This window comes from Prionailurus bengalensis, chromosome E2 (assembly GCF_016509475.1).
Source record: "Prionailurus bengalensis isolate Pbe53 chromosome E2, Fcat_Pben_1.1_paternal_pri, whole genome shotgun sequence".
NCBI lineage: Eukaryota > Metazoa > Chordata > Mammalia > Carnivora > Felidae > Prionailurus > Prionailurus bengalensis.
The window spans coordinates 14,037,731-14,052,097 of NC_057352.1; the positions used below are offsets into that span (position 1 = coordinate 14,037,731).

The 14,367-nt window shown below is 54.1% G+C and overlaps 1 protein-coding gene across 1 annotated transcript; it reads right to left on the reverse strand.

Moving 5' to 3' along the window:
* Positions 1-1,214: 1,214 nt before the first annotated feature.
* Positions 1,215-12,802, reverse strand: LOC122494011 (cytochrome P450 2S1). The gene is given in 10 exon segments (XM_043598847.1): positions 1,215-2,362; positions 2,364-2,536; positions 2,631-2,772; positions 4,616-4,803; positions 6,036-6,177; positions 8,334-8,513; positions 8,649-8,809; positions 9,243-9,392; positions 11,122-11,287; positions 12,412-12,802. Coding segments are annotated over 10 exon segments (1,857 nt in total). The 5' UTR covers positions 12,583-12,802; the 3' UTR covers positions 1,215-1,978.
* Between the last annotated feature and the right edge of the window lie 1,565 nt (positions 12,803-14,367).

Genomic DNA, 14,367 nt, shown 5'->3' on the forward strand with positions numbered 1-14,367 from the left:
GCCCAGAGCCTGACGTGGGGCTCGAACTCCCGGACCGCGAGATCGTGACCTGGCTGAAGTCGGACGCCCAACCGACTGCGCCACCCAGGCGCCCCAGTTTATTTATTTTTGAGAGAGACGGAGAGAGCGTGAGTAGGGGAGGGGCAGAGAGAGAATCCCAAGGAGGCTCCACGCCGCCAGCACAGAGTCCGACGTGGGGCTCAAACTCACAGAACCCTGAGATCATGACCTGAGCCGAAACCAAGAGTCGGATGCCTAACTGACTGAGCCATCCAGGTGCTCCTTCTTCTTCCTTTTTTTTTTTTTTAAATAAATGTTTAAATTTGACAGAGAGAGTGCGCACATGTGTTTTCTATTTCTCTCAAAATAAATAAAATTTAGGTTTGGCTTAAAAAAAGAAATAAAAATAAAATCTTAGTCGTAACTGAGTGATAGCAGAAATAAAACCAGGACACCTGGGTGGCTCAGTCGGTTAAGCGTCTGACTCTTGATTTCGGCTCAGGTCATGATCTAATGGTCCCTGAGTTCAAGCCTCACATCCGGCTCTGCGCTGACAGTGGGGGGCCTGCTTGGGATTCTCTCCCTCCCCCTCTCTGCCCCTACCCTACTCATGTGTGCTCTCTCTCCCTCAAACAATAAATAAATAAACTAAAAAAAGAAAGAAAAGAAAACTAGCAGAAAGTTGATGGTTATCAATGAGGCCAGGTGATGGGCAAATAAAAAAAAAAAAACTAGCAGAAAGTTGATGGTTATCGATGAGGCCAGGTGACGGGCACAGGGGTTCATTACACCATTCTCTCTATTTTTGTGTTTGAAAACTTCCCTTCCTTGTGACGGGAAGGCAGGAGGAAAAGAGCCTGTGGAAGAGGCAAAGCTGGGTCAGGAATGCTGTTCCGGCAGGCAGCTTTCAGACTCGGAAAGTTCCCAGGGCCGGGATCTGGAACTTCACCTGTAGGCTCTCCCTGGCTGGGCCCCCCACCCCACCCCAGGCTTGCAGTTCAGCCTGTTACTTTCTCCCTGCCCGCACCCCCCTCCCCACATCAGCTTCACCGGAAGTGAGGCCCAGGACAGGCCCCCCCCCTCCCCCCTCCACATCTGGTGTACTGATGTCAACAGCCAGGGTGGGCGGGGGCCATGTTTTTTAGCTCCCCGCCCAGCCTCGAGGGAGGGGCGGACCCCCCATTCCCACCCCTTACTCACAATGACAGACACTGTCACAGGCACACCAGGCCCTGACAGGGGCCAGACATCAACTTTTATTGCAAAATGGGGACCTTCAAGTCACAAGGACGTCAGAACTGGCCTCTTCCCTGACACCGGGAGTTGGAATCTGGCCCCAACTGGGTCATCTAGCCCCTTTCACCGGGTCTAACTGGGGCGTGGGGAGGGGAGGTGGGTCAGTGTGTATGTGTGGAGGGACAGGCAGGGGAGGCTTTTAACATGGTTACATAAACAAGAGGGGGGGGGGGCTCTGATCAGAGGGTCCAGTGTGTCCAAGTTCCCTTGGTTCCCAGGCCTGTGCGCACAACTGCACACTCGGGGATATATTTATATTTGGGAGAATCTGAGCATCAAGGGGCTTGGAAAGGGGTATCCTTGAGGGCTGAAGGTCTGGAGGAGGCCAGGGCTGTGCTCCCGGGAATGGCGTGTCTCAGTGAGAAGATACTTGGAAATGGCATGGTGTCATGTGTGGGCTGGCTGTGTGGTTCAGTGGTCGGGGGCATGCGGACAGCGATGGCCATGTGCCTGGATTGCAGTGTGGCTGCGAGAGAGAGGGTATGCTGGGGCTGAAGACAGGGCCGGTCTCTCTGTGTGGGGACATGACCCGGGAAGGGGCACGTTCCCCTCTGCAGCAGGCTCCCAGAACTGGCAGCATTGGTAAGTTGGATGGGCGAAGAGGGCATGTGGGCCCTGAACATAGAGGCTGTTTCTGTGGCTTGTTAAGGTAGGAGCCAAACTCCCACATGCGGGTTGCACATCAAGGGGAGTTGTGTTGTGTATGAGATGGTGTGTTATCTGGGCACATGGTCGTGACTCCAGACGCACTAAATCTGTGACTACAGAAAGCCTGTGTGGCAGAGTTGCCTCGTGGACCTTTCCGTGGCCGTGTGAAGTTGGGGGGGTGGGTTGTGTGTCTTGGCAGCTGCGTGGGCTGAGTGAGCATGGCTCTGTGGACATGTAGGCTGAGTATCTGTGCAACGGACCCTAGAAAACAGCTCCAGGTGCGTGGACGTGGCTGCCTGTCGTGTGGACTTGCTGTTCTGGAGACACAAGCGTGTTCATGCCCACCCCCATGAGAAGGCCACCATCTCCCATGGCTCCCTCCGTCATCGGGGCCACAGGATGGGTGGAGGTCAGTGGGGCCGGACTTGTAGCTGGAAGGCTGGGGGGATGTTGAAAAGGCCGCTGACGGCTGGCTGGAGGCTCAGGGTCCCTGGCGGGCACGGGCTCTCCAGGGAGAAGGCCTGCAGGATGGCGGTAAAGAGGAGGAACAGTTCTGCCCGAGCCAGGCCCTCTCCGAGGCAGACGCGCTTCCCTGCAGGGAACAGGGAGACAGAGCTGGGCCGGCCCTCCTCACCCACAGGTGTGGGGAGGACGGGCAGGTGAGCAGGGACGGGCCCAGCAAGTACCTAAGGAGAAGGGCAAGAATGCCTCCTGCTTCTGGAACCGTCCGTCTGCATCTAGGAATCGGTCTGGATTGAATTCCTCTGGCTTTTCGAAGACCTCAGGATCATGCAGGACAGAGCCCAGGAGGGGGAAGACCTCGGTGCCCTGAGGGGGAATAATAACAAAGTTACAAATATCCCTCCCCACCCAGGCGTCAGGGCAGAGCACAAGAGTCCGGAGTGTCAGGGACTCCAGTTCACAAAACACAATGGCATCAACGTGTTTCAAGGGCTTGTTATGGGCCAGGTACTTTGTTAAGCATTAAAAAAAATTTTTTTTAATGTTTATTTTTGAGAGAGAGAGAGAGAGACACACACACACACACACACACACAGTGCAAGCGTGGGAAGGACAGAGAGAGAGGGAGACACAGGATCCGAAGCAGGCTCCAGGCTCCGAGCTGTCAGCACAGAGCCCCACACAGGGCTCGAATCCACCGACCGTGAGATCATGACCTGAGCCGAAGTTGGACACGTAACCGACTGAGCCACCCAGGCACCCCAATTAAGCATTTTTGATATATTCTCTCTTATGTAACATGTATGTGTATCTCACTCGCTCTCACATCCACAAACATACATTGAACCCGCTAAAACTTTTTCACAAGTCTGGGAAGTAGTTTCGACATGACTCCCATTTTCAAGATGGGAAAACAGAGGCCCAAAGAACTTAAGCAACTTGCCCAAGGTACCATTCGGTGACAGCAGAGTTTGTTATTTTTTAATTTTGTCTTTCAACTTTGAGGGTATGTTGTGATTCATCTGTGGCTGTCCTAAGCCACCTGGCCAGAGTCCAGCTCTTTCCCACAGTGCTCTTCCACGGGCAAAACCAAGGCTGGGTAGGTGAGGGCTGTCCCTGACGACTCCCCTCCGCCCAGCTCCCGCTCCTCCCCTGCCCCCTCCCAGTGGCGGTCGAGATCAGTTACAGTGTTCCCAAGGCTGTACAGTGGAGGGGGGCTCCAAAAAACAGACAGGCTCATGCTATGACTATTAAAATAAGAGAAGCAGGTAACTGTGGTTAAAGCACAGGTCCTGAGTGTAAATCCTGCCTTTACCATTGTAGGCTGGGTGATCCCAGCAAGTCTTCTCATCTTTAAAGGCCACCGTTTCCTCATCTGTAAAACGGGCGTAATAGGGTAGGGTTGCTCTGAAGGCTGAAGATTAAGTAAGGTAATATATTTGTGAAGCATTTAGAACGATACCTGGTGAGAGCAAGTCCTCAATCACTGATGCCTGTTTACATAATCACTATCAAGAGTTGCGACCGTCACTGCACTAGCAATGGTTGCTGCGGCCGAACGGGGAACTCCTGGGGAACCCCCGACACCCTGCACCAAGAGCGGAGTTGGTGTTTTGCAAGCATTGTCTTGCAGGTTCCTTAAGATCTCAAATTAATACTATTTTGTTCCCGATGTAGAAGAGGGGTGGAGAGTGGTTCAGAGGGTGAAGTGATTTGCCCAAGGTCCCAGAGAAAAAACAGACCGTAACTACTATGGGTTTGATTCTAAGAGGAGGCAGCAGCTTGCGGGACGACGGCATCTGGGGTTCCCGGGCGGACATCGCCCCCTGGTGGTGCTGGCTCCGAGTTGCTCTCTAATGGAGGGCAGGAGTTGGGCGGGGCGTGGGGAAGAAGGGAGGGAGGGGTTTGATGGTGGGGGTTTACAGCAGTTCCTAAATTGCTTCCCTGTCACCTCTGGCTTGTGATTGTCCCAGCCACCCTGGAAGGAGGTAGAATTAGGATATCCGTTGGACAGATAGGGAGCTGAGGCCCAGAGACAGAAGCAAAGGCAAGAGAAATGCACCCAGAAAGAAACAGGGAGACAGGGAAGGAGAGAGGGACACCAAGAAAGGGATGTCAGAGAGAGACCAATAATCAGAAAAAGTCAGAGACACAGACAGCAACAGACTCAGGTCTGAGGCCGAGACGACCACTGGGTGCAGGCGCCCACCTGGGGAAGGGTGTACCCTCGGAAGCAGGTGGTCCTCGTGAGGGCGTGGGGCATTCCCATGGGCACCAGAGCCAGCAGCCGTTGTGCCTCATGCAAAACTGCGTCCGTGTAGGGGAGGCGGGCTCGGTCCCCCAGGCCTGGCGCCCGGCCAGCCCCCAGCTCCCGGGTCAGCTCCTCCCGGACACGCTCTGCACCGAGGAAGAGGAAGGCTGGAGTCAGAGGTGGGGTGGGGCCCCGCGATCCTACCCTTGGAAGCCCCATCTTCTCAAAGTGGCCGTGGTTGGGGTGAGGCTGCTGGGCAGGGAGGAGGTTCCCAGATCGCACTGAGCCAGAGTCCCCATGACCTATGTGCTGATCACAGGGTCTCTCCTCTCAATTCCCACAGCAATGCTGCGAGGTGGGATACCATTATCCATCCGCATTTCCCAGATGAGAAAACTGAGGCCCAGATTGCTAAAGTCACAGCGGACTCCATTCCGCTGAGGCCACCTTCCAGGTCAGCCCACCCCACTGGCTTGAGGGCATTTGATGCAGCTGCCTGACTCCAAAATGCTGGGCTTTCCCAGAGCTCACACCCCCCAGCTCTGCCTCTCAGCCAGTCATCTTTTGCTTCTTGCTTGTGCCCTAATGACCTTAGTTTTGTTTTAAGTAATTTCTACACCCAACATGGGGCTCAAACTCACTACCCTGAGATCAAGACCTGACTTGAGACCAAGAGTTGGTTGTTTAATCGACTGAGCCACCCAGGCGCCCCTCCCTTCCCCTTTTTAAGTGAACTCTATGCCCAACATGCTACTTGAACTCAGGACCCTGAGATCAAGGATCCTGTTAAGTCCTGACCTGGATGTCTTGTGGCCTCGTGGATGCCTCCCCCCATGTGGCCCCAGGTCCCTTACACTTGTCCTAAACTGGCCTCAGCATCTCCCCTGAAACAGCTCCTCGTTCCTTCTGTCCCCATCTCAGGGTGCCTCCATGGCCCTCTGGTCCCGAAATCCCCTGGGCCTCCCGCGTCATTCTCTACCTGCTCACCCAGCCCCTCTTCTCCCCCCATAGCTTGGCCCAGGCCTATCCTCTCCTGCCCAGGTCCCTATCGCATCCTCTTCCCTGGGCTCCCGGCATCTTCTTTCACCCAGAAAGATTTTTTGTAAAAGGCTAATTGAACCCTGCCCTCCTCTGCTCAGCATCCTTCTGTGGTTCCCCATTGCTCAGGATCAGGCATACAAGGCCCCCTGCCTCATTTCTCATTTCACTACGCTTCACACATCAACCTGCAGCCCCCACCGCCCCCAAGTTCTCGCTCGTCAGACACCCCCAATGCCGGGTTCATTCTCGCCACCAGGCTCCAGCTCGTTCTCCTGAACATTCTTCCTCTTGAGCCCTCACTTCCGTTCCCAGGGCTGGCTGGTCCAAAGGCTCCTACCTTGGACCTGAGGGTATTTCAGCAGAAGCAAGAGGGCGTAGCGGACCGTGGTGCTGACCGTGACCGTCCCAGCAAACAGCAGATAAATGACTGTCATCAACAAATTCTTGTCAGTCCATTCTGTGTTTGGGTCTTGCTCTTCCTGGAAGAAACCAGGCAGAAGGGCTCAGAGAACTCAGGCTGTGGGGAGCAGAGGCCCAGCACAGCCATGCCTGAGGCTGCAACACGGCAAGTTGAAGCTTTGTCGGGGCGGGTGGGGGTTGTATAAATGTTTGGGCAAGTTGGGAAGTGGACTCTTGATATTAATTTTCTTTGGTTGGAATGTTTTTGAAAATGAAAGAGCATGGCCACTATAAAAAACAAACAAACAGAAAATGGCACGTGGTGAGGATGTGGAGAAACCGGAACCCTGTCACCCTCAGTGGGGATGTCAGATGGCGCAGCTATGGGCAATGGCATGAGGTTCCTTAAGCAATTAAAATAGAAGGGGCGCTTGGGTGGCTCAGTCGGTTGAGTGCCCAGCTTTGGCTCAGGTCACGATCTCACAGTTGGTGAGGTTCGAGCCCCGCGTCAGACTTGGTGCAGACAGCTACGAGCCTGGAGCCTGCTTCGGATTCTGTGTCTCCTTCTCTCTCTCCCCTTCCCCCTCTTGTGCTCCTCCCCCCAAATAAATAAACATTAAAAAAATTTCTTTTTAATGAAAATAGAATTATGGTATGATCTAGCATTTCCACTTCTGGGCAGGGAACCCAACAAATGGAAAGCAAGATCTTGAAGAGGTATTTGTTCATAGCAACGTTATTCATAACAGACCAAAGGAGGAAGCAGCTCAAGTGTCCACTGACAGATGAATGGATGAGCCCAGTGTGGTCTATCCATGCGGTGGAATAAGGACTCAGCCTTAAAAAGGCTTAAGAAGGAAGGAAATGCTGTTACAGGCTACAACATGGATGAACCTTGAGGATATCACGCTAAGTGAGATAAGCCAATCGCAAAAGGACAAACCACTTACATGAGGTCCCTAGATTATGCAAACTCATAGAGACAGAACGTAGAAAGGTGGTTGCTGGGGGCTGGGAGGGGGCTGGGGAGTCCTTAACCAAGTAGAGAGTTTCTGTTTGATAAGATGAAAAAAAAGTTCTGGAGATTTTCTGCACGACAATGTGGATATATTAACACTACTGGACTTGACACTTAAAAATGGTCAAGGTAGGGGGCACCTGGCTGGTGGTGGGAGGAGCATGTGATTCTTGATCCAGAGGTTGTAAATTCGAGCCCTACGTTAGATGTAGAGATTATTTAAAAATAAAATCTTTTTTTTAATGTTTACTTATTTATTTTGAGAGAGAGAGAGGGAGAGTGAGCGCGCGGGGCACAGGGAGAGAGAGAATCCCAAGCAGGCTCCACACTGTGAATGCAGAGCCTGACGTGGGGCTTGATTCCATGACCCTGAGATCATGACCTGAGCCGAAATCAAGAGTTGGATGCTTAACCAACTGAGCCATCCAGGCGCCTCTAAAAATAAAAATTTTAAGTTTTTTTTTTTATTCTGAGAGAGACAGAGAAAGAGAGAGAGAGAGAGAGTGCCAAAGAGTGCAGGGGAGCGGCAGAGAGAGAATCCCAAGCAGGCCCTATGCTGTCAATCCAGAGCCCGATGTGTGGGATCCCACAACTGGGAGATCATGACCTGAGCCGAAATCAAGAGTCAGAAGCTTAACCGACTGAGCCACCCAGGTGCCTCCTAGAAATAAAATCTTTACCAAAAAAATGGTTAAGGTGGTAAATTTTATGTTATGTGTGCTTTACCACCATTTCAAAAATTTTGTTCCATTTAGAAAATGAAAGTGGAAGGAAATGGGGTACGAGGTTAAGAAAAATGTTCTGTCTCTCCATGAACAGGGTGGCCGCATTTATTCCAAGGATGTGGCCCTGAATGTCTTCCATAATTCCAAAGTTTGGATAATTCAAAAGTAGCTATTTCCATAGGCTTAACCTTCATTGCAGTTTCCTTGTAATAATATATTGTTCTTATTGGATGAAGGAAGTGGACTTTATTCCTGTAATTTGATATCACAAGGTCTCATGATCAAATGATTTTACTTGACATATCTTGGGGTGGGGTACAGTGGGGTACTGTACAGGTGGGCCTGCACAGGGGGCTAAGGTCAGAGAGAGAGAGGGAGAAAGGGAGAGGGAGAGAGAGAGGGAGGCCTGACAGATTCCAGCTATGCCAGAGTGGGCCCCAGCCTGGCCGCCAGCCCCATTCAGGAGGCCCCCCCAACCCTGACCTTCCCCCACCTCTGCCATCTTCAACAGGAAGGCATCCACAACGTCGCACGCGGGCCCGGAGGTGTCCAGGCTCCCCTTGTGTCGCTGCACCTGCTGGACGGCAAAGGTGGCCAGGATGCTCAAGTGACCAAGGAGTTGTGTGTGGGGCCCCGGCAGGTGCTGCAGGAGCTGGGAGAACATCTCGTAGGCCTGCGAGGGGCGGGGGAGAAGGACAGCTATTTCCATGGGGCCTGGCCCTGCACCAGCATGGAGGGGTGCTCTGGGGGTTACCTGGGAAAGGTAGGCAGGAACCTTTGGGGAAGAAGAGGGGTCCCACCCGCGTACCTGGCCCCATGGGGAACTGATCCCCAGCACGGCGCCACCAGCTGCCCGGACCACGGTCTGGAACTCCTCATCCTCATAGGGGAAGCGGAGGCCGAAGGTAAGGGAGCAGATGATGTTGGAGGTGGCCTGGGCCAGCAGCAGGGAGGGGTCAAATGGCTGTCCTGAGGAGGAGGGGGCAGGGAGGAGGGCTGTGACGGACAGGGGGCTGGACTCGACCGGAAGGAGACAGGCATAGAGAGAGACAGACAGGGGGATGAAAGACAGAGGGAGAAACAGAAGGGGAAAGAGACAGACAGAGAGACAGGGAGAGACGGAAAAAGAGACAGGGAAAGAGAGACCGGGAAAGACTGAGTGAGAAAGATGGATAGGGAGAGAGACAGAGAAAGATAGACTTATAGGAGAGAGAAACAGAAAAATCGAGAAAGAAAAGAAGCACTAAGAGTGATGACCCCTGGGGAGACATGACGACAGAGACAGAAGGTGGAGGAGGCGCTCCAGGAGGCGAACAGAGCCCTCAGCCCAGCGCCAGAGGGAAGGTCCTCCCCACCCTCGGGCACACCACAGGGCACCCCAGGCTCACCCCACCCTGCTGACCTTCTGTCCCCTGGAATGCCTCCACCAGACACCGGGCCTCCGCCTGGATCAGCTCCTCGCCTTCTCGCTTCCCCATGCCCAGGTCCCGCAGCGCGAGTGTGGTGAACCTCTTCAGCTGCCTCCATCGCTCCCCATTGGAGAAGAAAACCCCTGCACAGAAGGCTGGACTCAAGGAGGGACTGGCCCCCTCCCCTCCAACCCCCAGGACTGCTCCCTTGCTCCCAGTGACGTGCCCAAGGGGGACTCCGAAGGTCCTGTCCCGAGTCCGTTATCAGCCTAGCCCAGGGGCCTGGCAGGGGACTCCGTAAGTACTCAGTAAATGCCTAACCTTGGGTCAGAGGGTGACATTCTCCTGAGAAGCCGGTCACACATGTTCTGTGATGAACCAGGATGAGTGAGGACTTCTTCCTTGCATTTATCTTTTTATTCCTCTTTTCCCGTCCCCCCTCCCCTGGAGTCCTTTTATCTCTCCTTCCTCTTCCTCCTTCCTTCCCAACATTTACAGAGTACCATGGGGTCCCCTGCCCCACGTCATTTGGAAGCTGGAAACTGAAGCGGGAGGGAGGAGCATGGAACTGACTTTTCCTCCTTCAGCTAAGGGTCTGCATTGGACAAAAACCTTGCCTTCTCTGAATTCAGCATCTCACCTGTGCAGTGCTGGCCCCTAGTGGCCTCCTGGGTGTCCCACACTGGCCTCCGCACCTCTCCTCCTCATTTCAGCCCACCATTCCCCGGCCCCGGCCCCTGTCCAGAGCCCTGGACACCTCTCCCAGCCACCCCCCCTCCCTTTCCCACGGCCTCAGCTCCAGCCCAGCAGAGTCCCCTCCCTGGGCTCCTACACAGCAACCCGAGGATCTTTCTAGCTCTGACCATACTCCATCCCTACTTCCATCTACAGCCCCCAGAAAAACCCAAAACCAAGCACTCTGGTGTGACTCAGGCCCGGCATGACCCACTTCTCCAGCTTTCTTACTCATCCTGCTGCAATCGAACTAGGCTTCTCTTGCTTCCTCAGTGGTGTCAGGATCCCCCCTCTAGGCTCTGCCCCCACTGCCCCCCCCCCCCCCCGTCTGGATCACTCACTCTCCATTCTCGCTGAACTAATTCCATTCCTCAGTTCCATTCCCTCCCTCCAGTCTCATGACAAGCCCACCTCTCCTACAGTAAGACAGGATGCCACATCCGTCTTGGACATCTCTGTGTCCCCAGTGCCCACTATAGGGCCAGGCATGATAGAGATTTGTCAATTTAAGGAATGAATGGATGCTTCTTCTCTCACCTCCATGCTTTCCTACGTGCTAGTCTCTGCTTGGAATGCCCTTCCCACTCATCCTAGGAGTCTGAGCTCAGACAACCCGTCTTTCAAGACTCCCTGGACATCTCCCACCAAACAGGCTGGGTCAGGTGCCTCTTCAGGTTCCAGAAGTCCCAGGGCTTCCTCTATCCTGGCCCTGGCTTCTCTGCCTTCCCCATCCTAGGCCTGACCTCTCTGGCCTGTCACTGCCTGGGTCTTTCTCCCCAGTGGCTAACAAGCTCTAGGTCACTGCTGTGTCCCGATAGTGCCCAACACCAGGCTCCTACTTCCAGGCTTAGTAGAGAATAATTTTTATAACATTAAGTGTTCCCACCCATTCCCAGTGCCTAGAAAGCTCTCCTGGTCTCTCCCAGCCCTGGGGGCTGGACCTGGAGCAGTGATGACATCGCTACAACCTGGCCCAGGGCTTATTCAAACCTCAGCAAGTGCTATTATCACCCCATGTTATGGGTGAGGAAACACAGGCTCAGGGACACTAAGTCACGCACAAAAAATCATACCAGTTAAGTGGTAGCAGGCTCTAAGGGAAGGAGCCAGGGGTCTTCAGCCCTGCTCATGACTCACCATGGCCTTCGAAAGTCCCGTCCAGCGTTGCCAGCATCCCCCGCCCACTGAACTCCTCAGCCTGACCTCCCAGGGCCTCCTGGACAGCTTCGTGCCCAACCAGGACCACCACGCGCCGCCAGGGACCCAGGTACACGGTGAACACTGGTCCATACTTCTTACTTAGCTGGGGGTAGGGAGGGAGAAGGGGCAGGTGCTGAGGGACAGGCTATGGCCTCTTTCAGTTTAGATGTCCCCATCACAGCCCCATCACTGGATGAAGTACCTAGGAGGAAGCCCCTCCCCTCCAGACGGAAATAGCCCCCTTGGGAGACTCAGTTCTCTTTCTGCATCGGGCTCTCAGGCCCCCTCCCCATAGAGTCCTCAACTCCTTATTTCCTAGAGACCCCGGTTCAGACCCGGGGACAACCCAGAACCACCCCTACCTCCCAACTCAGACATATGACAGCAAAAATGGGCAGCTGAGACTCTGACCTCTCCTGATTGCTCAGTTCTTCCCCCACCCCCAAACTAGCCACCCTTTTCCATCACTGCTAAACCCTCAGATTTTGGAGCAGACACTGCTGGGCACCTGCCAAATCTTTCCCCAAGACCCCCCTCCCCCTCCCCATGTTCTGGAGTCCCCCAGACTCCTTTTGAATGGGGAACCTCTGGCCTCTTCCTCTCTCCTGCAAAGGGTTGAAACTATCTCAGCCTTCTTTCTTGCCCTCTTTCCCTGCTGTTCTGGAGACTTCCAGGTCCCTCCTAGCTGAGTCCCATGCAAACAGCACTCCCACGCCCCTATTCTCTGCAGACAAATACCTGGAACTCTCTAGCCAAACCTCCCTTCCCGCCAGCGACCGCTCCCCTTTTCTTTTCTGCCCCTCCCCAGCTACGTCTCCCCCTGGGACAGGCTTCCCTTCATCAGCTTCTCTGCTGCTAGAGGGCTCTCTCCCAGTCTCTGGCTTTAATCCCCTGCTTCTAGCACCTTCTCAGGATTCTGTGGACCCCTCTGCCACTGGATCCTGCTCTCCTGCTCTCATCCTCTCTAGGATTCTGCTCCTCCTAGCCCTGGCCCCACACCCCAGGGTCCTCTCACCTCCGCGCCCTCTTCCACGCTTCTCAGCTCCGGAGCCCTGCTCCACCCCAGAACGCCCATAACCCCTTCGCCCTTGCACCCTTCGCCTGCCTCCTCTAGGATACCCAAGGGCCTGTCTGTTCTGGCACTCCGCTTTCCCTCTCTCCTGGGGCCCCCTCCCTCTCTTGGCCCCGGACCCCTGCCCCAACCAGGGCGTCCCCGCCGCCCCTCACCCGCAAGAGCCCCAAGTACAGCGCCCCGGGCCGGAGCTGCAGGAGGTTCCCCAGCAGCGGCAGCGGCATGGGCCCCGGGGGCAGGTGGCCCGGGGTCCGGGGCAGCGCCAGCGTCAGCACCAAGAGCAGCAGCAGCACCAGCAGCAGCGTCCCGGTGCTGGCCGCCTCCATCTCGGCGGGTTGGCTCCGTCTCCTGGTTCCCAGACACTCCACGCGGCTGGGCCAGCTAGGGGCGGGAGCCGGGCGGCTCCTCGCGGTCGAAATCCGGCGGCGAGGGGCGGGGCAGCCAGCCCCTCCCCCTACCTACAGTCAGGATTCTCTCCCCGCCGCCGGATTTCTTTCTTCGAGACCCCCTGCGGCCGCCGGGTGTAGGGACACGCTCTCGAACGGGTATCTACCAGGTCACCTAGGTTCGGGGGGGCGGAGACAGCGCCTGGGGCCCCAGGTAGGGCGTGGGCACACTGGAGGAGCCCGGGAGCCAGAGACTTTGGCTGTCTCCAGGAGGCCACACCCCGTGCCTGAAGGGGTGACCCGCGGCCGCCCTCCCCAGCTTCCACCTCCCTCCTCGAGGCTGTCGGGGTGTGCGTTCGCTTGTGCGTGCGCGCGTCTTTGAGCCGATTTCCTCCAACATCTTTCTTAACCTTTTCACGGTGAACCAGGAGGAGGACTTGACCTTTAACAATAAAACATCTGAGGTCCAGGGAGATAAATCGGCTGACCCCAGGCCACACAGCTAACAAGCAGCAGAGCTGGGGTTTGAATTCCCGGCCATTCAGAAGGATTGACTGACTCCATCATTCATTCACTTAGTATCGTATAATGGTTAGGAACATGCTATCTGAAGCCAGAGTGCTTGAGTTCACAGCCTAGCTTCTCTGTGCCTCTGTTAACTCTTGAAAAATGGGGATCGTTTTAAGGATTAATAGGTTCATGTGTAAACAACTTCAAAGAGGTCCAGGTGCGTGTATTACAAGTACCAAATAAAATATTCTTTCAACTAATTGCTATTGAGGTCTAACTATAAACAAGACTGTTCTAGACCCAGAGATGCAGCTATAAGTAAGAGAGAAGGGTCCTGCCCTCCCTGAGCTTATATTGACATGCAAGTGAAGTCTTAAATTCAGATAATCTCCAGTTGTTCAAGGGTTTGCCTCCGGAATGAGCTCCTTGAGGAAGACCGTTCCAAAGTCAAGTCCATGCTGTTTGGTTCAAAGCTGTATCCCCTGTGTCTAGAGCAGGGCCTGGAGCACGGGAGGTGCTCCATAAATATTTGTTGCATCAAAGATTGTATGTGGGAGATGAGATCAGCAGGGAGGTATGCAGGGTCCTAGAAAACTTATCTGCATAGTTTGTCCTGCAAAAGGAAGCAGGTGAAGGGTTTCCGGCATAAGCAGCACTAGTTTGCTTTGCATTTTCATTAAACATTTTATGAAAACTTTCAAACCTACAGTAGACACCTGCATATTCACCACCTAGATTCCACCAAAAACATTTTACGGATGAGGTTTTGGAGTGATGGGGGTCCAGAGCTGATGGCCAAGAAAGAATTTTTGAGACCTCTTTGGTGCAAAAAAGATGATTTTATGAAAGCACCGGGACAGGACCCGGGGGCAGAAAGAGCTGCATTGGGGTTGTGCAGAGTGGCTGGTTACATACTATGGGGCTGAGGAGAGAAAGTCAAGAGGAAGTTTCTTAAAGGGATTTCCATGTGCTAAAGAGGACTCACAGGTTCCTGGAGGCCTAGCTATTGTCAAACTAAGGTTGCTTTTCTGTCTAGCAAAACATTAAGACAGTAGGGAGTTCCTGGAGATTAGGCTATTGATAAGATTGCCTTTTTCTTATAATTAGGAAGATATTTATAAACCGTTGGATACTCTGGTTCTGTGATCTCTATCTATTCCACCATTTATTTTCTGCCTTTTCCTTTATTCTTTGGCTGTCAGGAGAGCTTGAGGA